Source organism: Micromesistius poutassou (genome assembly GCF_964030765.1).
Source record: "Micromesistius poutassou genome assembly, chromosome: 13".
NCBI lineage: Eukaryota > Metazoa > Chordata > Actinopteri > Gadiformes > Gadidae > Micromesistius > Micromesistius poutassou.
In genome coordinates this window covers 10,285,120-10,309,384 of record NC_140283.1, presented here as the reverse complement: position 1 = coordinate 10,309,384, position 24,265 = coordinate 10,285,120, and the positions used below count along the sequence as shown (strand labels likewise).

General features: G+C 41.2%; 3 protein-coding genes across 4 annotated transcripts; all 3 read left to right on the top strand.

Annotated features, from left to right (window-relative positions):
- Positions 1 to 478: 478 nt before the first annotated feature.
- On the top strand, positions 479 to 6,014 carry LOC311357856 (protein tyrosine phosphatase domain-containing protein 1; the record flags this gene model as incomplete). The annotated part of the gene is made up of 12 exons (XM_084477878.1): positions 479 to 666; positions 839 to 919; positions 1,744 to 1,862; positions 1,979 to 2,116; positions 2,468 to 2,739; positions 3,314 to 3,619; positions 3,851 to 3,940; positions 4,216 to 4,329; positions 5,071 to 5,172; positions 5,524 to 5,604; positions 5,709 to 5,826; positions 5,971 to 6,014. 12 exons carry the CDS (start codon positions 479 to 481, stop codon positions 6,012 to 6,014), a joined length of 1,653 nt encoding a protein of 550 aa, XP_084334004.1.
- Positions 6,015 to 7,252: 1,238 nt separating this feature from the next.
- On the top strand, positions 7,253 to 10,393 carry cimap1b (ciliary microtubule associated protein 1B; the record flags this gene model as incomplete). The annotated part of the gene is made up of 6 exons (XM_084477877.1): positions 7,253 to 7,364; positions 7,496 to 7,699; positions 8,269 to 8,370; positions 8,939 to 9,060; positions 9,669 to 9,809; positions 10,307 to 10,393. 6 exons carry the CDS (start codon positions 7,253 to 7,255, stop codon positions 10,391 to 10,393), a joined length of 768 nt encoding a protein of 255 aa, XP_084334003.1.
- A 6,609-nt stretch (positions 10,394 to 17,002) lies between these two features.
- dnajc24 (DnaJ (Hsp40) homolog, subfamily C, member 24) lies at positions 17,003 to 23,603 on the top strand. 2 transcript variants are annotated; one of them, XM_084477445.1, is made up of 6 exons: positions 17,028 to 17,102; positions 17,932 to 18,037; positions 18,257 to 18,363; positions 19,751 to 19,886; positions 21,803 to 21,871; positions 22,484 to 23,603. In XM_084477445.1, exons 3-6 carry the CDS (start codon positions 18,259 to 18,261, stop codon positions 22,654 to 22,656), a joined length of 483 nt encoding a protein of 160 aa, XP_084333571.1. In that variant the 5' UTR covers positions 17,028 to 17,102; positions 17,932 to 18,037; positions 18,257 to 18,258; the 3' UTR covers positions 22,657 to 23,603. The 2 variants fall into 2 exon arrangements, with proteins under 2 accessions (XP_084333570.1, XP_084333571.1); XM_084477444.1 differs by lacking the exon at positions 17,932 to 18,037 and having other exon boundaries at positions 17,003 to 17,102.
- The last annotated feature ends 662 nt before the right edge of the window (positions 23,604 to 24,265 follow it).

Sequence of the window (24,265 nt, the reverse complement as noted above, 5' to 3'; positions counted from 1 at the left end):
GTTATTTGTACGGTTTGTTTTACGGTTTACTTAACACTGGAGAGGGTTTCATTATGTTGGCTCCCTCATTCTCCTTGGATTTAATAACATTTTCAGATTTGTCTCAAGGTATGCCTTTAGTTGTATTACAAAAACTATTACATAAACTAGCATTAATATAATAATAACTTAAAAAGTCTGTTTTTACACATTGCCTATTGTGAGAACCCCTAGCAAATGAAGATTTATTCAGTGTTTTGTTTCCAGAATATTCCAGAAGTTCTTTCTTTGAATACTCCATGTGTGAAGACACGCTTTTGTCCACGCATGCTGTTAGTGAACCACTAAGCCATATGTTCCAGTTGGGAGCCTAATCCTACAGCACTTCTATCAGGCCTCATCCGACTCAAAGCTTTGCCTTGCACCACAACCAGCAAGTAACAGCAGCATCTACGGTACGATGCAGTCGATCTGATCCTGGAAGTCCTCGTGCAGGGAGATGCCCGACCTGAATTTACCCACGCCTCTCCCGAGGCCTTCCTATTCCCAAGCCAGGGAGAACCTGGTGAAGGCCATCCCGCCGCAGATACTGTGTCTGCTGGTCTGTGGGGGAGTGGACTGTCGCTATGAAGGCCCTGCCTGCTGGAGGGCCAACCAGCAGGCTATACGAGGCCTCTTCTCCTCCTGGTGAGGAAATAGGCTGGGGACACTGTCCCATTAAAAAATGGAGTAAGGCTCTTGGTGAAAGAAATTCATAATGGGAATCATCATGAAGAGATTGTGTATTTCATGTTGCTCTCAATTGTGGAATTCCTGTCTTTTTAAATTTGATTATTAATCCAACCTGCTCATTCCCCAGGGTGACTGATGACATTGTTGCCATGGCGCGACCCTCCTCTCACCTTGTGGAGAAGTTCAACATTGTAGAGCAGTTCCATAGGTAATCACTGTTCACTGTCGCTTCTAATGCATGGTTTCACTTACTAGATTGTAGATTCGAGTGTGGATTGTGGATTAGATTGTGGATTGTGGATTATGTGTTTGTTTCATTAGCTGGTGAACGCAGGTACATATAACTGGACACATATTTGGACATATATCTATCAGGTTAACTATTGGTTATCTGACTAAAGGTGGTTAACTTAAAAGGTGCTGTAGATAAGATAAGGTCAGGTAACATTGTTTTTAGATAGAGTATAATCAGTCAGCTTTTGATGAGTGAAATATCTGCTCTGGTTGATTGCATGTCTGCTTTGGGTGACTTGACCCTTCATATTCCATCTAAATCTGCATTGCTTGTGTCTTTGTTGTGACCTACATTTCTCCTCATTGGGCGTAGCGTAGCCAGCAGCAAAGACGGTGACAGGTTAACCTGCACTTGAACACCTCCCACAGGTGCTTGATTACCTATGGAACTGTGTGCGCAGTTGGATTGACACCAACACAGCCCTATGATTACAGCTTTCCCTGATTTCATCACAGCCATTGGATAAAAGCCAGATCTTAGAAAATTGTCTGTCCCACAGTGGTTTGACTTTTGAAAAAACTAGAGCCAATCAAAATCCGGGGCATCGTCTCAATAGCACCTGGTCACCCTATGCCTGCCTCTGTATGAAACTATCTAGGTTCTAGAGCGCTCCCGGATCATACACAGGGAAGGTGGGAATTTGCGAAATGTAGGTAAGGAGTTGAGCAGCCAGAGAAGGGGTGTTTTTTTCCCGGGGGGGGTTACTCCTGTTACAATGAGACTGTATGTTTCTGCAGGTTGAACATTAAATCCATCATCAACATGCAGCAGCCCGGGGAGCATGCTCACTGTGGGCCTCCTCTGGACCCTGAGAGCGGCTTCACCTACTCTCCACAGTCCTTCATGGAGAACAACAGTAGGAGACCACCCTGCTCTGCCATCACATACAAACTGATCGTAAAAAGCACTAAACCACCCCCTTGTTGTTGCTGATGACCGTGTGTGTGTGTGTGTGTGTGTGTGTGTGTGTAGTTTTCTTTTACAACTTTGGGATGCCAGATTTCGGTGTGTCATCTCTGGTGGGCATCATCGATAGCGTCAAAGTTTTGGCGTTTGCTGTGAAAGAGGGACGAGTGGCTGTGCACTGTCACGCTGGTCTAGGGAGAACTGGTAACACTTCACATTGTGTGTGTGTGTGTGTGTGTGTGTGTGTGTGTGTGGTAGGAGGAAGAAGACAATATTATGAAAGTTTTATATTGCAATGCATTCATCTAAGATAACCAATAAACCAATAGATCAGCTATGGTAGTACCGGTACATAGAGTACATTCATACATTTTTACAAAGAACCAAGGCTTCCTCCCTTCTTCCCCTTCTCTTGGCGCCCACACCTCTCTCTCTCTCTCTCTCTCTCTCTCTCTCTCTCTCTCTCTCTCTCTCTCTCTCTCTCTCTCTCTCTCTCTCTCTCTCTCTCTCTCTCTCTCTCTCTCTCTTCCCCCCTCTCTCTCTCTCTCTCTGCAGGGGTCCTGATAGCCTGCTACCTGGTCTACACCCTGCGCATCAGTCCCAGCGAGGCGGTGCACTACGTGCGCATCAAACGGCCCCGCTCCATCCAGACCCGCGCTCAGATCCAGCACGTGTTTGACTTCGCCCGGCTGCTCCGCACCCAGCTGGCCCAGTACCCGGACCTCAGCTGCCGCCATGGGGCCCACTTCACCCTGCAGCACTACCTCAACCGCCAGGCCCTTCTGCTGCATGGCCCCGAGGGGCGGACCCTCAGACACACACCCAAGGTCCACACCCTTGACTGGGTCGTTGATAAACTTGTATTTTGATGCCGCTTAATTGGGACCACACCTATGGTATGATATTTAACTGAGTCATATAGTGGACAATTCAGCACCTTTGGTGTGAGATTATACCTCACTGATTGGGGAAAACTGTATAATAATTGTATCATATGGAATGGTGAAACCTTTATTATAAATTGCATCATATATGTTATAATATTTAACTGAACAGCAATGCTGAATCATTATATTGGAAATCATAGTCATATATTGGGCAATGCAACACCCAAGGTATGATGAACAGGAATGTTGAGGCTGTAATCATATTTGTTCAAACTATCAAAATAGATGATCATCCTCTCATAGTGAATAACTGACCGGATCTCTTCCATCCTGCATTCATCTAAAGTAGTGATCCAGTTTACAAATTAGGCTATAGTGTTGGCCTTAATAATTGTAATAATATTCTCTTCTGTTGAATTTTTGTAGCTGCTCGAATTTGGAGAACTTGCTTTGGAAAAGTGTGTGCTACATGACTCTAAATGTCATGGTATTCCACTGTGTTCTCTCTTCTCAGGTGGTGTACCTGCTGTGTGTGTGTCTGTCTTGCCTGGCCCTGGGGGTCCCGGCCCCTCCGGAGGTCGACACAGAGCTGGAGAAGAGGGCGGGGCTGCGCACTCTGGGCAGGGCAGTGAGGGAGACCCTGGTCAGCAAGCAGTACCTCCCCCTGCTGAAGGAGGGCCACAGGGGCTCCTGGCTGGGCTCTTCGGGGTCCATCTCCTCCTGGGATGAGCCAGTGGGATTCTGGGAGAGGAAGAGAGAGCTGCTGGTGAACAAGAGAAGCTACAGTGATTCAGACCTGACCAAGATTACGGTCAACAAGGTCAGCCATTCTAAGAGGAGAACAGTAGGGTTGAAGGCAGAAATTGCTAATAGGAACAAAATGAGGCGCAATATCAAAATAAGTGTTCTTGACTAATATTTTATTGATTCCAGACGGGAAATGCGGGTAAAAGTATAATGCCTTTTTAAAAGTGTATCATTCATGTTTTGAGCATGATCTTTATGGTTATAATGATAACCGTTTGTCCTCTGGTTGTGTTCTTAATCGAAGGACCTAGAGTTGGGCCCGTACTGCATCCCTACACTGGGAAGAGCGAGAGAATGGTGTGGGCGCGACCTGATACGAGCTGATCTGAGACCAGTCAGTCCCAGCCTTTCATCCCGTTCAGCAGAACGCCAAAGCAACCAAAAAGAAAAAAAACAGAGGTCATGCGTTATTCCAACGTTGTTCAGTAAGCCCAACACCTGCAGTGTTCCTCGCTCAAGACGCACGGCTAAAAACAACCCGGCGCTGCCTACATTCAGCTCCAACGTCGATGTAAGCCATATCCTCATCAATGCGGAACTTTTGGCTCTTTGTCTCGAGGGCGTGGGAAAATGTGATACTGACGGATGTGTTTGCGTCTTGGGCTTCAGCTGCGTAGAAATCGTCACAAACCAGGCACTTCAGCGGCGCGTTTGGTCGCCAAAGCATTGGCCAATCAGGATCCTCCAGGGGAGACTGTTCTGCAACGGTCAGCTCTACTGCAGGTGACTTCTCTCAACAGTGTTGTGCAAGTTCACACTTCACATGAACTAGTTCAAAGTTCAGTTCATACAAAAGAAAATGAATAAATTCACGTTCATAGTTCACCAATTCAGTTTTGAACTTGTTCATGTTCAGTTCATTAACAGTTTTTTTAGAAACCAAAGAACTTTTAAAATGAATCCTCTCCATTACCTGCTGCCCATCACAACAATCTCAAATGGTTGTGGATATTATTTGTAGGCCTACACCTGTTTCATTCATCACAACTAAGGCAGTAACTCTATTTAATAAACATGCCATCTGGACCTAAGCATCAATTCAGAATGTCACAAAATCTGAACTAAGTTCAAATTCTTTAGTTAAAAATATGTTATGTTCAGTTCAAAGTTCATAGAAAAATGAACTTCAATGAACTAGTTCTTTTGAACTAGTTCATGCACAACACTGTCTCTTAACAATAAGAAACATACACAAACAAATAAATCAATGGTGCTGCTAGATAGCTAATAACCATCTCTAACCCCATCTTCATTTCAAACTAAATAACTAAATTGAACCTTCCACCATCTCCAATTTTTAATCCATCATGGGAATCGCCGCCATAAATGGCTAATAGTTTCACCCTGCAACCATCAAACAAAACCAACAATAGCATCATCTTCATCATATCATATCGCTGAGGTGTGTCAGGCTCCATGCCAGTATAACTGTGTGTATATCTGTGGGCTCTATCTGAACCACAGGAGGAGCTGAACAGTAGTGAGTGCGGCTGGACTCTGCTGGTGACAGAGAGTGATCCACATGTTCTCAGCTGTATGTTGTGGTCCTGGCTGGAGAAACTCAAGGTAAGACTGAATGTTTTTGATAGAAAAAAAGATAAACGTCCAATGGCAGCATCTTAAGTCCGAAATATGACAAGACAGGCTATAAGGATGAGGAGAGCCTAAATGTAGGCTTACTATTCAATTGGAATCAAATGGTGTTATGATGTAATGGCCACTGGATCATAGATAAAGTTTAAATGTATTACATTGTAAGGTAGCATTAGTAAAGAATGTGTACAGTTGTATTACATTTGTTTGTGCATGTAATTTAGGTACTGGAGGCAAAGTGAAATATGATTCCTTTTCCAATCAACAATGAGCAATTATTCCCTCTGAAAAGAGTAAAGAATGTTTATTCCCACTTTACTCCAGGATCCTGTTTTGAGTGCAGGAGACATCGAGAAGATAACCTCAGTAGCCAACCATGCAAACACACTTTCTGCCCTTCGGATGGTAAAGAATCCACACATGTATCTGCTAGACCTTGTCTGGCTAAACCCTAATGTTTACTGAATACCCACATTTAAAAGATAAATATTAAAGGTGTGTCATTGCAGCCGCAGAAACACACCATCTCCTGCCTGTTGAGCTGTGTTGGAGCAGTGGTCAGCTTGTGTCCACATAGAGAGGATGCAGTACTGCAGCGTCTGCTGAGGGCACTTACTAGGGTAAGAGGTGTGTGTGTGTGTGTGTGTGTGTGTGTGTGTGTGTGTGTGTGTGTGTGTGTGTGTGTGTGTGTGTGTGTGTGTGTGTGTGTGTTTTTGTCGATTATGCAGTGTGTGTTGTGTGCTTGTGTTTGTTTATGTCGTTTTTTTTTAGCTACTGTGCTGCGCCCCCTTAAATTGCCCCTCGAGGATGAGTAAAGTGAATTTAATTGAATTTAATTATTTTTTAGCTCTGAATTTGAATAACTTGATCCAACAGCAACCCCCAGAGGAAACGGCAAGACATGCAGCGGTGATGAAAGTTTTTAAAGAATTTTCCAGAGAAAGTTTTAAAAGCAACGTTGTCCCTCCACAATGACGACATTTGAACTTCCGACTGTGGGACTCCAATATAACGCGGATGGTCCCAAAATATTGGTTTACCACAACAACATCCAGGCTTCCGTCAACGTGTTCAAGTTCCATGCTCCAGCCAAATCAACACACACACTTGTGTTTGACATCAACACACGACGATCCTATCCTATTTTGAGACTGAGTTAATGCGATGTCCCCCCCCCCTCCCCCCCTATTGTTATTTATTAATTATAATTTTTTTATTGTTTATTTACTTTTATTCAGTGTTGGTGTTTTTGTGGTGCTTTTATTTTACTGTATTGTATTGTTTGTATTGTATGTTGTGTGTATTCTATTGTAGGCCTATGTTTGCTAAAAAAACAATAAAAACATTTGAATATTAATCAACGAAGTATAATTGCTTACTTAATTTGACTATTGACAGAAAATAAAAAGCCTATGTTCATTTTGTATTTTAAAGAAAATTATTCTACAGATGTCAATGACAATTATCGTGAAAACCGCAATGTATCTTTATGAATTAAAATATTAATTTCCATTGACCGTCTGTATGTCATGTATTGCGGCCGGACGGTTTGTCATCTCTATAGCGACGTTGCCATGGTGGCAAGTTGACAAGTAGCTCCCAAGCAATCTGTGTTTTAGCTCAACGGACACTTTAGTTGTGTCGAAAAAGACAACATAGGTAAGCTATTTTCACGAAAAGTTTTGCACTTAAACGTTTGGAGCATGGTATGAGAATGCGGTTTAGATATAAATACCTGAAGTATCGAACTTCCCCCTTCGTAGGCTTACTTTATGCTCGCACGTAAGGCCTACCACAACATCCAATGAAGACCTATAAATTGATCGAAATAATATTTTTGTTTTTTAGCGAAATTATTATATTAATTATTAATATATTAATTATACTTAGATTACGATCTTTCACTTTCACGAAAAGGGGGCCTTTGGTATCCGTCAAGCTATCGCTAGTTTAAATAAATTAAAATGCAGCGCCACATCCAGTATGCTTTCTTTTTGCAAATGAGTAACTGAATCACGATCAACATAGTTTTTTATTGCATTTCAGACTAGCCATGCCTGACAGTGAGCCTTGGGTTGGCTCCTGGAGGCCCCACAAGCCCAGAGGACCCATAGCTGCTCTCTATGGGAGCCCAGGGCCCAAATATGCCCTACCAGGACTCATCGGTAACAACCTCTACACCCAACCAACTTCCAATTCCAACAACAAATCAGAAAAAACAATGACCAATGTCAGCACTATTACTCTTTAACAGACATGTACATTCCCTTGGTTTACATGAGTTTTACCTTTACAGGTATTGATAACCATGACCCGTGCAGACTGAAAGCGCCAGTGTTTAGTTTTGGAACGCGCCACGGGCTGATCGGCGCAGACTGCTCCCCAGGACCCAGGTACCTGGTCCCCGCCAACATCACCAGGGTGGGCCGGTCTGGGACCCCAGCCTTCTCTCTGTACGGGCGCAACAAGGAACCCATGCGCTTCCAGATCCCTGGTCCAGGTCAGAAGAACCCCTAATGTAATATGTAAACTGTAATATGGAATTGTCTCTAGATTATATAATTTTTTTACTTCCTGTAGCCACACTCAAATTTGACCTATGGCATCAATAAAGTAGGCTTCTCCTTTATCTTATTCAGTCTTTATTCAAAATATATCTTCCAACACTTCCAAAACCTTCTGAACGATTGAAAAGATATCATTTGTACAGTGTAGTTCAAAATGTACAGAGGGCCGGTCATTGCTCTTATGGTATCCAAATAGATCAGTTAAAGTAATCGTAAATATTTGAGCATTTTGTTGAGGCTCCATGCCTTCACATCACTAGTAGAAAACCGAGAGAACAGGGGGTTGCCTAGACTTGAGCATTACATTATTTCTGCCCAGTATTTTTCCTTGCTATACACATACACCTTCGAAGGAAACCCACATTGAGAAATAGAATAGATAAGTACTGATTAATTAAATTAATTTGTTCTTGTTGTATCCCTGTAGACCTAAAAAAAACAATTCTGTCCACCTTGTATAAAACGTCTCTTTTGCAAATTCTCAAAGTCGTTATGCTTTTAGGTCAGTATTCACCTGAAAAGGCTGGAAGGTCACTCTACTACTCTGCGCCAGCTTTTACTCTGACTGGCAGGAGCAAGGACTTCAACAATGACAAGACACCTGGTAAAATAGGATCATCATTTTACTCTTCTGGCAGAATATGTCTTCAGAATATAATGTATAGAGAAAAGAATCTGAGCAACCGAAAGAGAGTAGAGAGCAGAGATCATATATGTATATCCAAAAGTGCTTCTGTAGGGAACGAGATGAAGGTAGTTGTTGCAGAGTTGGGGTCACAATATTTAATGCTGGCTCCTGTACGTACTTATTTGCACTACCATCATGTCACACATTCTCCAAAGCATATCTTTTATATTTTATATCTTTTATCGTCCGTATCATCCATGTGAATGATTTGGAAGTTTTATAATCTTGTTTATATGAGTATGCTGTGTGTGACGTGTTCAAGCGACTGTGACTTTATGTCGACTGTGTCTTTATCTATCTATCTATCTATCTATGTCTGTCCCTCCGTCCGTCCGTCCGTCTGTCGTCTGTCGTCTGTCGTCTGTCGTCTGTCTGTCTGTCTGTCTGTCTGTCTGTCTCTTTGTCTGTCTGTCTGTCTGTCTATCTATCTATCTATCTATCTATCTATCTATCTATCTAATGTGTTGTCATCATCATGATGCAGGCCCTGCTGCATACATGCTGCCCTCTGTGTTGGGCCCCGGGACAGTCTGCAAGACCGCGGCCCCCAACTACTCCCTCTGTGGACGCAGCAAGGTCGGCAGCTTCCATGAGGACCTGCAGAAGGTGAGTCATGTCCATTTTATTTGTCTTAAAAATGTATCATTGTAAGTATTCAATAATGAAAAATAAATGCTGTAGATATTTCGTAGAATCAAGATAGCACTTCAATCCGAAAAAGACAGGAAATTTGGGTGCCACAGAAGCTCCAGGGATAAAGATTGAAACATTTCTGCCACAAATATACAAAAAGTATACTAGTGTCATATAAACCAGTGTTTCCCATACATAGACCAATGTGTGGCGCAGTGCCACAGATTCAACAACGAGCGCCACAAATTGATTCCGCTTTTTAAATTTATTTTTATTTTAACACGTTTCACACGTTTTTTAAGTATAAATATCTCACGCTCTCACGCACACGCAACAAATGTCACGCCAAAAAAAGAAAAATACCCGTTAGATCTCTCGTTCAATGAGTAACTCACTAAAAAGTTATGTGCATCCCTGGTTATAATGTAAGCATTATAAGATTCTACAGAGTCTCACTCCGGCCAAAAACCAAAATTTGCCAACCCTGCAGTGGGGCACCACACATTGCTACCTGGTCTGTGGGAAACACTGTAAACACAGTTGATGAATGATACTATTATGTGAATACATTTCCAATGTAGACCCCCGGGCCTGGGACCTATAAGGCAGTGGACCCTTCCTTCTTCAAATACAGGCCCCCTCAGTACAGCATGACGGGACGGAACAGCATGTCTGGGGACAACACTAAGAAACCAGGCCCTGGAGCACATCGGCCCGAGAAGGCAAGTTGGACACACGTGTTAGAGAGTCTCAACGTGTATTCTCCAGGCCTCTCTTAAAGCTACTGTAGGTACGATTAGAGAGAGAGAGAGAGAGAGAGAGAGAGAGTGAGAGAGAGAGAGAGAGCGGTAAACGGAGTGGTAGGGATCGAGAGTTAAAGAGAAGAGAAGAGAGAGGACAACAGAAAAGAGCCCATCTCCCTCACTATGTTTCGCCGCCCCTGAGAAGTTTTACATTCATGCACCTGTAGTGTAACTACATGCGTGAATGTGATTGACAGGTAAGACGTATTGCCCAAACTAATCAGGGTAGAGATGCAGAAAAAAGTAGACGAGAATGGTCTAAAATCGAAATCACCTCCTACAGAGGCAGGTGGACCATCCAGAAAATATATTGTTATGGAGCCTGACAGCAATGGCATTTCTAACCAATGACACTCAAATGACACATGTTGCCTCCAGCACCTTAAATCACACTGGGCTACCTTCTCCTTCCTCAGGTGACCTGCACCAGAAGCACCGCTCCCAGCTTCTCCTTTGGAGTGCATCATTCCCAGTTCACAGTACCTCTGTGTGTTGCTGAGTAGTTTTGCTTAGAAGAGAATGAAATCCGTTCTTTGCTTTTATCAGCGTTTTTCAGAGAGGAAAAACTCATAAGAACAATAAAATGACCATTATCCTAATTGTTTAATTGTTTTGTTGATCTTTTCAATATCCTTTGATGATATCCCTAACATTCTAAATATTCACAAATACTTTTTAATGTTGAGTTATCGTTCAAAAGTACAGGACACAAATGTTGTTTGCAAAGGGAGTGTTTTCAAGATCAAAAAGGACTATTGCTATTTATCATCCATTTATCCTTTACAGATGATCATCATAACAATTAAAAAAAAATCTTAATGCATAAAAAATATATATATGTGTGAGAAAAACAAAAACATAACAATTGTAGGCCCATGTGTAGTTTAAAAAGTGTCATTCTCCATTAGTCCACCAAAGGGCGGTATTGTCTTACTGTTTCCTATGGCTTGGTTTTTATTCGCCCTTCAAAATAATACAATACCATTTGCATTGCCAATACTGTCTATTGTTAACATTGGCTTTGTAGATGTAGAGGGCTATTCGACCACTATCTTGAACTATACTACTATGAATGACCTCGCCAGATTCCCTCTGTGATGGAACTGTCCACGGTGCTGAATTCTCTCTCCAGCCCATGTGGAGGGCGTGGTCATTCCACAATACATTATAATTTAATACCTTTACTTAAGTGAATAAGGTTATCATACACCATTGGTAAATAAAGCAGGCTACTTGAAAACGCACAACGGAAATGCATGATCATATTGTCTATTTATGCGGAACAGCATTGCGCAATCCTACCACCCTCCAGACGATTTATCTTGGCTCTTTTTGAGTGTATGTCACTTCATCCAACGATTAAACACATGTGAGGTATGATACACATGTCACAACAATCCATTTATAAATGGGAGACCCTAAAGATGAAAAAATGAAAACATTGTGTCTCATTCCAAGGCCGGTGAGGGTTCCCCCCACTATGCTTGATTATGTATCAATAATTAATTTGTATGAGAGCTTGAATAAAACCAATAAGTAGTCAATTAAGGCCATAGATCTATGTGTGTGTGTGTGTGTGTGTGTGTGTGTGTGTGTGTGTGTGTGTGTGCGTGTGCGTGTGCATGTGTACGTGTACATGTATGTGGCTGTGTGTGCGTGCATGTATGTGTGTGTGTGTGTGTGTGTGAGAGAGATGTAGGGTGTGTGGTTGTTGGACAAGATGATGACAATGATGATGATGAAGAATAGAGAGAACAAAGAGTGATGAAGGAAACAGCCTGATTGATAGAGAAAGAGTAAATGAGCTTTCGATTAGCAGCAGCGTCGGGTCACAATCCCCCACACCTCTGTGAGAACACACTTTGTGTTATGTGTCCCTTTCACATCAATCAATACTTACATCAAAAAGGCAATTATCGGCCCTCGATTTTTTCCTCACTCTTACAGAGACACTCACTTATCAACTCAAACTCATTTTTGTGTGTCAGCCTGTCTGTCGGTCTGTCTGTCTCTTATTTGTGAGCTCATTTGAGCATTTAACACTTTATTTAAATAGAATGGTATACAAGATCATATTTGTCAAGGACAATGCATATTTCAACAATATTTCGGCATTTGCTTGAGAATTAATTAAGGTTGTGTGCAGAACTGTGCAACCCAGTACCCAGTCAATGAAGTGATATTCTCAATCTCTGATAAGAGTATTGAAGGAAAGTATTCTACGAGGCTTGAATGTCTCTCTCTCTCTCTCTCTCTCTCTCTGTCTCTGTCTCTCTCCTTCATTAAGGGCTTTGATGTCGCTTCCACAGGAGAATCATATTCATTTTCTTGAACACTGTATTTATCTCTTTGTTTGCCTCAAAGTCCTTGAATACTCGTCCTGTTAACTTTCTGTTTGCTCCAGATTGTTTAGCGTAAAGAAGTTCCTGTAGTTAGCAGCTGTTTGGAGGTTAACCCTGAGCCAGTCTGACCCAATGTGCTTTTACTGGTTTTAAACCCCTTTTCCGTCAGCATTCAGATTTATGGTTGAAGCCAGCCATTTGTCCATCGAGCTGCATGTTTTGCCGTTTGATTCGTGTCAATACCAATCCGCCCAATCAAAGCTCAAGCACCCACCCTATTTGGTCTGCCCAAATTTCCTCAAAACTTCCTCCAGGCTCATTCAACGTTGGATGGCAGAGCATAGTAGCCTATAAAATAGCTGTGCACCAAATACTGTATGGCAATCAGATAATGGATATAGTTGCTTCAATTTTTTTTATTGTGAACTGTGTGTGGTTGATGGCTGGTTTAAGCAGCTTGCTTTTTAACCCATCTATCTATGTTTTATATTTCATATGTTATGTATTTATTTTATAACTGTATTTCCACGCAAAAAAAATGCATAGATAACAAAATAACATGAATGTAAGTACTAATGGGAGTGAAATGTACAAAGGTCTGAATTTTAAATCAAACAAAACTATTGCAGCACTGCAAAGACAATTTGTCATAGCTTTCCAAAGGTATATAAATTAATTTAAATACAACTTTAGAAACTATAAATATATGAAAAGCCATAGTTGATGAGCATGTAAGCTCACGTTCATCAGGTGAGGAGTGGGTGTGATCAGTGTTTCACTGTGTGCGTCTAAGCGTAAATATATAGAGGATGGGTGTATTCGTGCATTAATGGGTGTCTTGGGGCATTGCTGTATTAATTCTAAGTGTGTGTGAGATCATGCATAGGTGAAAATGTAAATGTGTTATTAAAATGTAACAAACGTACAGAGTACATTGGCAATCAGACAATCTGTCTATGTTGAGCTACTTAGATAGCATGTTAGATAGCATTTATTGACATTCGAGCACACCATTTTTTAAATATCATGTCTGGCACAGGGTAAAAAAACATTTCTCCTTTAAAACAAGCTTTTTAGCTTGGAGAGGAAGAGGAGGTGCATAAACATATAATGATTTACTGGGTGTGTTTGACATGACTCATGTGGATAAGTGTGACCAGTATGTCTCTGTGTTGTGTTTCGTGTAGCGTTGCGGGTTGTGTAGGAGTGAAGAAGACAAGTCTTGTTTCTCATCTATTGATTAAAGAAAAAAAAAAAGCGAATCCCATCAGAGTTTTCACTCGTATTCCATGACCAACTCCCAGGGCCAGCTCTAGACAACTGGGGGCCATAGGCAACATTTTCTTCGGGGGCTTACCCTCTTCACTTTTTCCCAGAGCTAAGAACTATGAAATAAAAAGAGAGAGAGAGGGAGTGAAAGAGAGAGAGAGAGTATAGGGGATTGGAATGTCTTCTAGCTAGTGTTAAGGCCGTGGCCGTACCCAGCAGCTGCTCTGCTCTGTCTCCCCTTCTTGGGCAAGATGTACACTGGTTGTTCCCGGCTCGACACCTGTTGAACTTGCACACCTGCCTTCAATCTCCGGTCATCATCTCTGCTCTACTTGAACCCTGGTTCTTCAGCCACTCATCGGCAGATAGTGTTTCACACCGAACATGATGCTGAACCCTCGCCTGTACAACTACCCTCCTGTTGCTGAACCCACGCCTGTAGGACTCCCCTCCTGTTGCTGAACCCTCGCCTGTCTACCTCCTGTTGATTCCCTACTGCTCTCCTCTCTGAAATAAACCTCTAGTTTAATTCAACATCCATTGGCTGCGTTTGGGTTCCTCCCGTTCTATCATAACATAGTGAGCCTTCTACACAAGGATCTGGACCCCTCTGTGTACCAGGATGAGACAGACCTATTTATAAATTGGTGTGACACCAACCACCTTATTCTAAATGTGACCAAAACACAGGAGATGCTTTTGGACCCGAGGCAAGTGACTGACCATGAGCCAGTGGTCATCAAAAATCAGGAAATCACCCAGGTATCCTCATATAAATATTTAGGGGTTCATATTGATACTCTTCTCTGCTGGAAGACACATATTGACAACCTGTGCAACAGACTACAACAGAGGCTATATTTTTTGCGAACATTACGATTGTACGGCGTGAGCAGCCACATCATGATGATTTTTTATCATGCCATTTTAGAGAGCATCATTAGATATGGGATCACCACATGGTTTGGCAACCTAACCGTTAAGCTAAAAAGCAAACTGGCCGGCATGCACAAAACAGCGATGAAAATCGCAGGGAGAAAACTATACAAGCCTATACAGACCATCTATGAACAGGCAGTTAAGAAAAAAGCAAAGACAATAATCTCCGACTCCCAACACCCACTCTTCCCTGAATAGAAAACCCTACCATCAGGTAGAAGAATCAGCATGCCATTATGCAAATCCAATCGCCTTAAGTTATCATTCGTCCCAGCCTCCATTAAGCTTTTGAACACAACTTAACGTACAGTCTACCAAGCTCCATGTTGTTGATGTCAAAATGTTGGTTTGTCTGTTTTTTATTGTTGTTTTATTGTTATGTATATGTTATAAAAGCAACAATGCACTGTGCCCAAGGCAAATTTCCCCACGGGGACAATAAAGTTGTACCTACCTAGTAAACATTTCGCCAGAGGCAGATGATAGATGAGTATATATTCAGATATTTAAATTGGAAGATAATTCAAGGATCCCATCAGATAACTCTTTTTTTTTAGTTGAACCTGTGCAACCAAACATTCAAAAGCCTGATTCCAGCCTACAGTGTGGCCCAGATGTATTTATGAAGCAGTTGTAGGAAAACGGATGTTGACCAGCTGTGATTCTATTGCAAAATACGATGACATACACCTTTCACAATCATCAGACACAGTTGACGACCTGACGGACGCACATGAAAATGGACACACTTGCTGCTGGTTCAGCAACTTCAACACATTGATGCAATGTGTAAGGGGTGGATAATGCTGACTGTGTTTGAAAAAGGAGTGTGTGTTTGTGTGTGTAATCATCTTTGAATCATTGGTATGAAAGGGTGTGGAGAGAAAAAGAGGTGATGGTCCTCACAAATCTTGTTTCTGTTGTGTATTAGTGCGCTTCTGTTGAATATTAGTCTGCTCTGTTGTGTACACAAGCGTATTGATATATAGATACTCACAGCAAAGCAGTGCCTTGAGATTTTATGCCAGCGATATAATTGAGTGACAACGTAACTGTACAGGGTTAGCAATAGAGACTGTGAGCAGAGAAAATCGCTGTGGTAAGGAAGAACTGAGACAAACAAGTCCATTTGTTGAAGACTAAATATATTATGGATGTGATGAAACCCAATAAAGTTAGAATTTTCAATGCTTGGCTAAAAAATGCAGCATGGGTCAGTTAAACATAAGTCTAAAAGAATACAAATAATACAATAATAATATTATAATTTTTATTTTAAAGATGCAAACTTATTTTTTTGCATTTATTTTTGCAATTAACAGAATGCTCAAAGAAACATTGATGAAACAGCTGAACAGCTGAACAGCTGTTCAAATGTATTACTGTAGCCATTAGTGAAAATACACAAGAAATAGACCAACCGATTCATAATAACAATAACAAAATGTTTTAACACAGATTATTATGACCAATAATGAGTATCAGCTCACACCTTTCTAATAAACAGCTGTTCTATTTCTGAGAACATGGCATGCATTGCATCCCCCCTCATACACAATCACTCATGCAACTGACAGGTCCCAAATTAGTGATGAAAGGCATTTTAATGAAAGGGCATCCAAAGCGATCATCAAAAAAGTCATCCAAAACAATATGTGTGATATTGTAAAGTGTTTGCTTTAATTTAATGTAAGAAAGTCAGTGTTCCCAGTCACTATCCTAATCGAATTGCTTTGGTTGAGCTTGTGAGAAAAATCTCATGTGAACACTTATACAGAAGCACCATATGAATGTGAATTAGATAAAGACCAAAGTCTCAGCTGTTTCCTGAAGATCAGGCTTTCTTTTGCAGACCATTGGGAGCTATGTGGAGCTAGGGGGCTCATTCCACCATCAAGGTCCCACACATGAGAAGGTCTGGCCTTTGATGCCATGTGGGTGGGTGCAGATCAGAGACCACCAGCTTCATGGAACTTGAACGTGAGTAGGTGTAGAGTGACTTGCTGCTTACAAACATTAGTGGTGCTTGGTGCTCACAAACATTAGTAAACCCAATGTTTCTAGCAGGGCTTTGTGGGTTGGCTACTAAAGCTGAGTAGTGAGGATGTGTGGGGGGGATGGTCTCACCCGAATGGGGAAAAGTTCAGTCTTGTTCAGGTTCAGCTGGAGGTGGTGCTGCTCCTTCATTGTGTTGGAGATGTCTGAGAGGCTCAAACCAAATAAAGTTGAATTAAAAACTGGTTGGAGACCCCTGCTTTGTATTTGTTTTATTACAAAAACGTTACAACTTGTAATTGTATCAATGTCATTCGAAATAACTATTTAATAGAAGACTTCTGATGCATTGTAAGTCATCTCTTGAAATTCATTTATGCCACAAATGTTTGATGTGTTTTATATTATCATGTATAAACCATGCACTGAGTCAATTTGCCACAAATTGTATTGTATTTTCCTGGCTATATGATACATGTTAACTATTGATTGAATTTCGATTTTTGACAACCTAGTAGCAGAAGCACTAGTGGAACCATCTATTCAGCAGAGTGTACCAGGGGACGAGGAAAGGCGTCGCACACACCCAAACGCAGAGTTGAGATAGAGCCATGTATTTACAGTGCATGTTAACATAATAACTATCGAAGGTCGTCTATGAGTCCAGGTATGTCTATTGCAAATGCTCTCTATGTTTTATCGCCGAGCAGGTCAAATTTGAAATGTGTGTAACTAATTTGTATAACTTTGAGCAAACGGAAATGTGTGCAACCAAACACTCCTCTCATACACCCAGTTCACAACATGATCACACTGAAAACAGTGTGCAAATGCCAACTTTCTTTGCAAACTTATCGGCACAGATCTTTGCATAAATATGTCCATGAACGTCCTTTCATTAGCTGACATGTTACTTTCCTGATTCGGCTTATCCTGGGCTGCTCTACCTCAATGTTCGTTGTCTGCCATATCAAGTCAACTGGTGTCATTGGTATAATGATGTTCTCATATCTGAGAACCATTTTCTATATCAAGATAGGTATAACTTCCTTCTAGAGTGCCCTTGATAGAGGAAACCTAATGGGCCCTACAGTGGCCTATGTTAGAGAAAGAACGACAGAGAAGTGCCCCTATTTAAATTCCCTTTATAGATGATACCCCTCTGTTTCAGGAAACCTTCATGAAGTTTCCTCTCGTGTGCCCCTATGGTATGAAAAGGTGACTGAAACCAGGACCCCCCTGTATCATTATTATCCTCTCCAGGACCCCCTTTATCAAGCATATAAATTGCAGAATGTCCTGATCTCAATGGACTGTACCTCTCCAAGCCTCAAATCCAAATTCCTATAGATTTCAGAAAATTTTGTTTTGTGGTTCAAAATAATCAACATTTCTGCAGCTCCCAGAGCTAACCTCCACTCATTGAACAAGTGGGCTGAAACCCCTTCCATACCATCCCCTTATCCAACGAATAATAAGTCCCTATTCCCTGCCAGGGCCAGGGGATAAGTGCCCCTGCTCCTCAAACAATCTGTGCACCCCCCCTGTGAAGAAAATGAGAAAGCGGCCATATTTAACCTGGAGCCCTCATAAAAGGTCCAGGTATGTCATGCACTGTCTGCTATAGATCAGCAGTATTGTTGATAATGGGTCCGGTACACTTCAAATAAATGTCCAGTTGGTGAGGGAGAGGGAGGACACATCAGACATTTTATTGTTGGTCTAATATTGATTGAATGCTTTAATTTCAGCGTCACTTAGAAATTGCTTTGGAGAATAGTATCTGCTAATATAATTTCATGTCATTACATCTTTCTGCAGGGATGTCTGAGCAATCGCCTCCCAAGGACCTGTATGCAGTGTTGGGAGCCGAGCCCTCGGACTCACTACAACAGTTAAAAGATAGATACAAGCAGCTTGCCTTGAAGGTAACTGGACATGTCTCTGTCTGCCTGTTTGCTTATCTGTTGTCTGTCTCTGCAATACCCTATCCCTAAGAAAGCTACTCAATCCATCCTCACATTTATCTTTCATTACTAAAGTTTTCTTCACATTCATAGATATAGACAGGAAAGAAATTGATGGTTTTTTTGTGAATCATTTTGGAAGACCATAAACCAAATAAAATCATTCCACAACTGCCCCCTAACCTCTCCCTATTTGTCTCTAAATGAGGCACATATCGTATATGGACCAAGTTGATAAAGTTAGTAATTATTTTGATATTGACATGCCAATCCCCTTTTTAAAACAGTGTTCAATGGTTTCAGAAAAGAAAGAATATGCATATTTTATATGGATTTCTTCCAACAATGCTCTTAACTCATGAACACATTCAACAAATGAAAACAAAAACATTTTAGGATGTTTGCTCAACTCCTCCTGGGAGGTGTGGAGTCGTTCCACCAATAGGTGGTGCAATAGCATCAGCACCTCTGTTCTCTAGCGGTGATCAGCACCACTTTGAACTCTGTTCTCTAGCGGTACTCTTCCACTCAGCCTGCAGTTCTCCCCTCAACTCTGATGACATCTGTGTCTTCTGACAAGGCGGAGGAGTCGGGAATGGAGAAACACGGCTGAACGACTCAATCCACTAGCAGTAGCAAAGCAAACTATCCCTAACTTCAAATAACTTTGGTCAAGTAAAAATAACATCCTCTTTGCTGTATTTGTGCCCGGCGACAATAAGCAGGGTCAACATTTCCACCAACTGCATGCCGTCATTTTATGAAGAACAATTTGCGCGCCCGTATATAAAGCCTTTTGTCGATTAACACACATCTGTCTTGCGTGTCTTGTCACATTTGCATGATCCAATGGAATCCTGAAGGATCAAATCACTTGTCACCTAATAGGTGTTGTTCCGAGTTTTATTCGGAATGTGTCATTTTTCGGAAGGAAGATATTCGCTGGATGTCGCCTCCTTTAATCCACTTGTCTGATGTCGTTTTTTTATACAATTTGTGTGACCCTCAGTGTTTTACAGTTTCAGAGCAATTATCATTCAAATGTACTTAGACAGGTAAGATCAGGTGTTGAAGGCGTTTATTATTAAATAAATAAATAATATTAACATTACGCTTCTGGTTGTTCATTGGTATGAAGTTTATTCATTTTAGATTTTCTTTCTCATTTTTCGTTTATATTTTCTTGTTGTTTATCATTATGTAGTTATTCATTTCAATTTGTTTAGAATGCCATTGTTTTTATTGTTGTTTAAACAGCTATACATATTGCTTATGATTTTGCTGTTTCTTCTACATATTTCTTATAGCCTAAAGATAGCCTAAACAAAACTTGCTTATTTTTCCATAGCACCACCCGGACCGTCTGCGAGGGCTGTGTGCCTCAGAAGCGGAGACCTCCCTGAAAAAGTTCCTGGAGGTAGAACAGGCCTGGAGGATCCTTGGAAACCAGGAGGCCAGGAGTCAATATGACCTGCACAGAAAAGGTTTGTTTTGCCCCAGTTTTTTTTTTTTAGGCTAGTCTGTATTCAAACTACATACAAGATACCTAATGATTGTTCTATTGAATGTGTTTTCGACATTTATTTTTGCACTTTATTTTTTTCTATTATTTACTTTATTGGCTTTTGTGTTAATATTTTTTATATCCGTTCGTAAATTACTGATCAGTTTTAGGTCTAAAATGTTCTGCATACTTCACTCAACATAGATCATCAGACACAGTCACAAAGATATCCAATAAGAGTGCTATGTAAGAACGAAACCTCTGCTACCGCCCTGCTCTGTATAAACCTCTACTGAGGCCCGTTAAGCGGCCAAGCCAGAGGCTACACAACCTCCTTTCTGTGAATGAAAGGCCCAGCCACCGCCAGCAGGCATGTGAGCCTGGCCACCAGGGTGACATTTCTAGCAGAGGAAGTCACGCCGGCTGGGTGAAGTGAGGCCACAAACTAACGACATCACAGCTCAAACATTGTATCAAATCATTTCCGCAGTATTGCTGCATAGGGAAAACATTCACATCCAATTTCAAAGCGTGTGCATGCGTGCGTGTCAGGCGCGTGCCTGCCTCAGCGTGGGCTGTAGTGTAATTGAAGTTTAATATTAGCAGTTCACTATATGTGGACCGGTGGTTGAGTCTGAATGTTGCCAGCCTGTTATTAACACACTGATACCTGCAGCACAGTAAACCTATTGACTGACTAATTATCACCGGAATGCTTTTACATTCCCGTCGTTGTGAGCCCAATCGGATGCGTCTCGCTCACACAGTGTCCACGGCAGAGTGGATGGTGGCAGTGTGTCTTGTGAATGATGAACAGGGTTTTAAAAGTATCTTTTGAGAGAGATAGTGGCTGAGGCAAATGAGATTTAACTATACAGTACAGGAGTTAGCGTTGACAAAGTTGAGGGTAGAGAGCGACACGCAACTGCAAAAATCCTATTTGTGGGAACGGGCAAAGGTGTGTGTGCATCCAGCAGAACGCTTTATCGTTGCCACAGGTTTCATTTAGCACAGTGCTTTTTTATTTATTAAAAAAAAATAATAAGTGTTATATTTATTTATTTATTTATTTTCACAAGGGAACCATCAATCTGCAGTCGCATCTAAACTTAGAATATCTCATTATGTGGTATTAATTCTCCTTCAGTAATCTGACCAACACAGAAAAAGCAGCACAGTTAAAATAGCAACCTCAATAATTACATAGTGTTTTACTCTAATATGAAAACTTTACAAGCTATTGAAATCTTGCTTTGGATTGCTTTGTTTCTCATGGTCAATAATAGGATTATTATTTGATCATAAAGTATAACATAATATACAATTTTACTTTTTCAAAATACTTTTGATGAAAATAAATCCCATGCAATTAAATGGAACTGAAGTTAATTCAAATAATAATGCAAAATAATGTAGAATTTGGTACGATATGGTTACAAATCGGTGTATCACAATATAATGATTTACCTTTGTGTCAATACCACCTCACCCCAAAAATATATCACAACGAACAAAATAGTATTTTAAGTATTTTAAGTTTGTATTTCTTATTAAATCTAAATTCGCACTTCATGCAACCTATGAAATATGACACCCTTATTAAAGAAGTTCAACACGTATTATGGCTGAGGATTCCGAGCCGTTCTCATTAACAAACTTAACACCTCATAATGAGTGTCCTTAAGACAGGTGAACTGTTAAAATAATACCTTCCACCCGCTCCGCGTCTGTCACTCCTCTTCATCATTCAACAATACTTTAATCTCCTCGCACTCAGAACACTTTTGACGACCTAAAGTATATTTTAATGTTGATTGACAAAATCTCCTGGTAATCTGAGGTTAGTCATAACAATGTATTCTCCTTCTCCTTCTGCTTCTTCTCCTGTTTGGGTAGCCATTGATTTGCAACAGGCCTGGCCAGTGGATTCCATGATTTCTCAAGACGACATGATATTTAATCCAGGTAATTTTGGATCTGTGGAATTCAAATAACAGTCACATATTTTACGTTCAAGTACACTCCTTTATGGTGTTTAATTCTTCTTCTTAAAAATGAACTGACTTTATGTAAGTATTATATTTAGCCATACTATATTTGTACTTAAACCCAATAAAGCTGATCACCTATTTGTACAACCTTTTGAGGAGGTAAAACAACAAATCAATAAGCCATCCAACTTTTTTTTTACATTTTCTGCTTGGTATACCCGGTAGTCTGAATGTCAGACGGTGTTGGGCAGGGAAACTACTTAAACTCTGCTACTAAGAGTAGAACTTTCCCGAAACGTCAATTTCTCAGTGAACTTTGTTCAGAAAATGTCCAAACATAACTGTACTGACTAAAGTCAAGACTTGAGTTTCAAAAAGTTACAATTTAAACTCACTAAATAGTTTGTTTGAATGTACACCCCCAAGTAGAATGTATAGCGTTCCCTTTCTTCTACTCAATCTCTGTGTGTGTGTGTGTGTGTGTGTGTGTGTGTGTGTGTGTGTGTGTGTGTGTGTGTGTGTGTGTGTGTGTGTGTGTGTGTGTGTGTGTGTGTGTGTGTGTGTGTGTGCGCAAATGCGGCGTAAGATGACCAATCCTATACATATGCGTGCCGCTGTGGGGGAGAATTCGTCATCCCAGAAGAGGAGCTGAGTGATGAGATGGCACCGAAACAAGGGTCACAAAAAGAGGAAGACCACAAAGGAGCAGTGGTGTGCTGTGATACCTGCTCTCTGAGTGTATGTGTCACCAAGTCCTGATAGAGGAGGGCCAGAAACAGGCAGTGAACACTTCTGAACGCCTGTGAAGGCCAACACAAAATCAGTGCAACTGTTTGCAAACACGTGCAGTGTTTGGGTCCTCAGTTTTGGCTGTTGATGATAATAACAGTATGCAATTTATTTATTTTTTTCCGCCAAATCTCTAGATTGGATGAAAATGAAATTTGGGGTTACGGAATAATAACTTTGACATAGATGTTACGAACCAGCACTCGTAGCAATTGTAACATACTTGTAATACGATGCGAACATCTTAGGAGTTTGTTCCACTGATATTTTCATTGCTATTTTCATTGCGGAAAAGTTGCCTTGTCAGCCAAGCGTAGTTCTACCATGAAGATGTGTCTGTTTCCACTAGTGTTCTCAGTGGTAGGCCTAAGGTAGGCAGGCTGGGAGTCACCACATCTAACCTGGACATCAGCACAGACACGCTTTTGTTTACTTTACGCCTCACCGGATGACACATTTCCAGTTAAATGTGCATGTGTAATGAGCTGGTAAATGATGAGGATGTTATTGCAGAGGATGCATGCTGCTGTTCTAGGCTGCAGCATAGTGTTGCTCCCACAGCACACTGTCCTTTCTGCCTCCGATTACAACTGGTTCTGTGATCGTTAGTCTGTAGATCCCCCCCCCCCCCTCACCCTCTGAACATCACAGTCAATATCAGGGGCCTTTGTTTCTAGCGCATTCATTGGTTATTTCTGTTTTTAGGTGCATACATTTTTTTAATGCAATATCCATCCCTACAGACTGTCTTTCGGTCATTGTGCACCCCCCAGTGTTTGATAGGTCACCCTGGTTTCCTTGACTTGTTTTTGCATCCGTGTGTGAGCGGTTGATGAGGAAATGATCTGCTGTGTGTCCGCATTGTCATCTTATTTATTGCTCTATTTGCAGTGTTCCATTTGTCACCAAGTGCCGTGATAAAAATAAATGTTGTCATGCAGGCAAACCTTTTTAAAGGCCTTCTTACATGTATTATATGTTCTTTCATGTTCTTGTTAATACAGATTGAAAGCTCATTTTAAAATCACATCTGTGCTTATTTGCCAACTTGGAGGGGTACCTAGTAGCCTAGCGAATAAAACGTTGACTATAATACACACACGTGTATATAATTGAATGTATTTTTCTCAGGCATCAGGTTATGTGAATCTAGGGGTGTCAGCCTTCATCACTCTAATAACATGCATAAAGTGGTGAGAGACAGAGGAGGTTTGAGGAAGAGAAATGGGGTCAAGACATAAAGAAAGTGATCTAAAGGGGACTAATTGTAGGTCTCAATCGAGAGGTGGGGGGGGGGGGGGGGGGGGGAGATGGGGCAAGAGGGACGGGCAGGAGAAGGGATAAGAGAGACTGTGATCTAAGCACTCTAATTGCAGTGTCACTAAAAGCAATTTTGTGTCCTGCAGCATTCCTCGATCTATGTCAATATTTCACCACCCCTCAATTGACACGTCATCTTGACAGCTGCTCTGTTATTCACGCTGTATCTTTGCACTTTGCCAGACCCAGTGTGTCTCCCATATAAAGTTCCCTTGGAACTTTTCTCCTGGACTTTTTTCAACTTGTCTCTCTCAGCGAG

Excerpts from the sequence above, each read along its gene's own strand:
- dnajc24 (XM_084477444.1), top strand. Across the intron at positions 18,364-19,750 it reads ACAAGCAGCTTGCCTTGAAG|CACCACCCGGACCGTCTGCG; the intron begins GTAACTGGACAT and ends ATTTTTCCATAG. Across the intron at positions 19,887-21,802 it reads ATATGACCTGCACAGAAAAG|CCATTGATTTGCAACAGGCC; the intron begins GTTTGTTTTGCC and ends CTGTTTGGGTAG.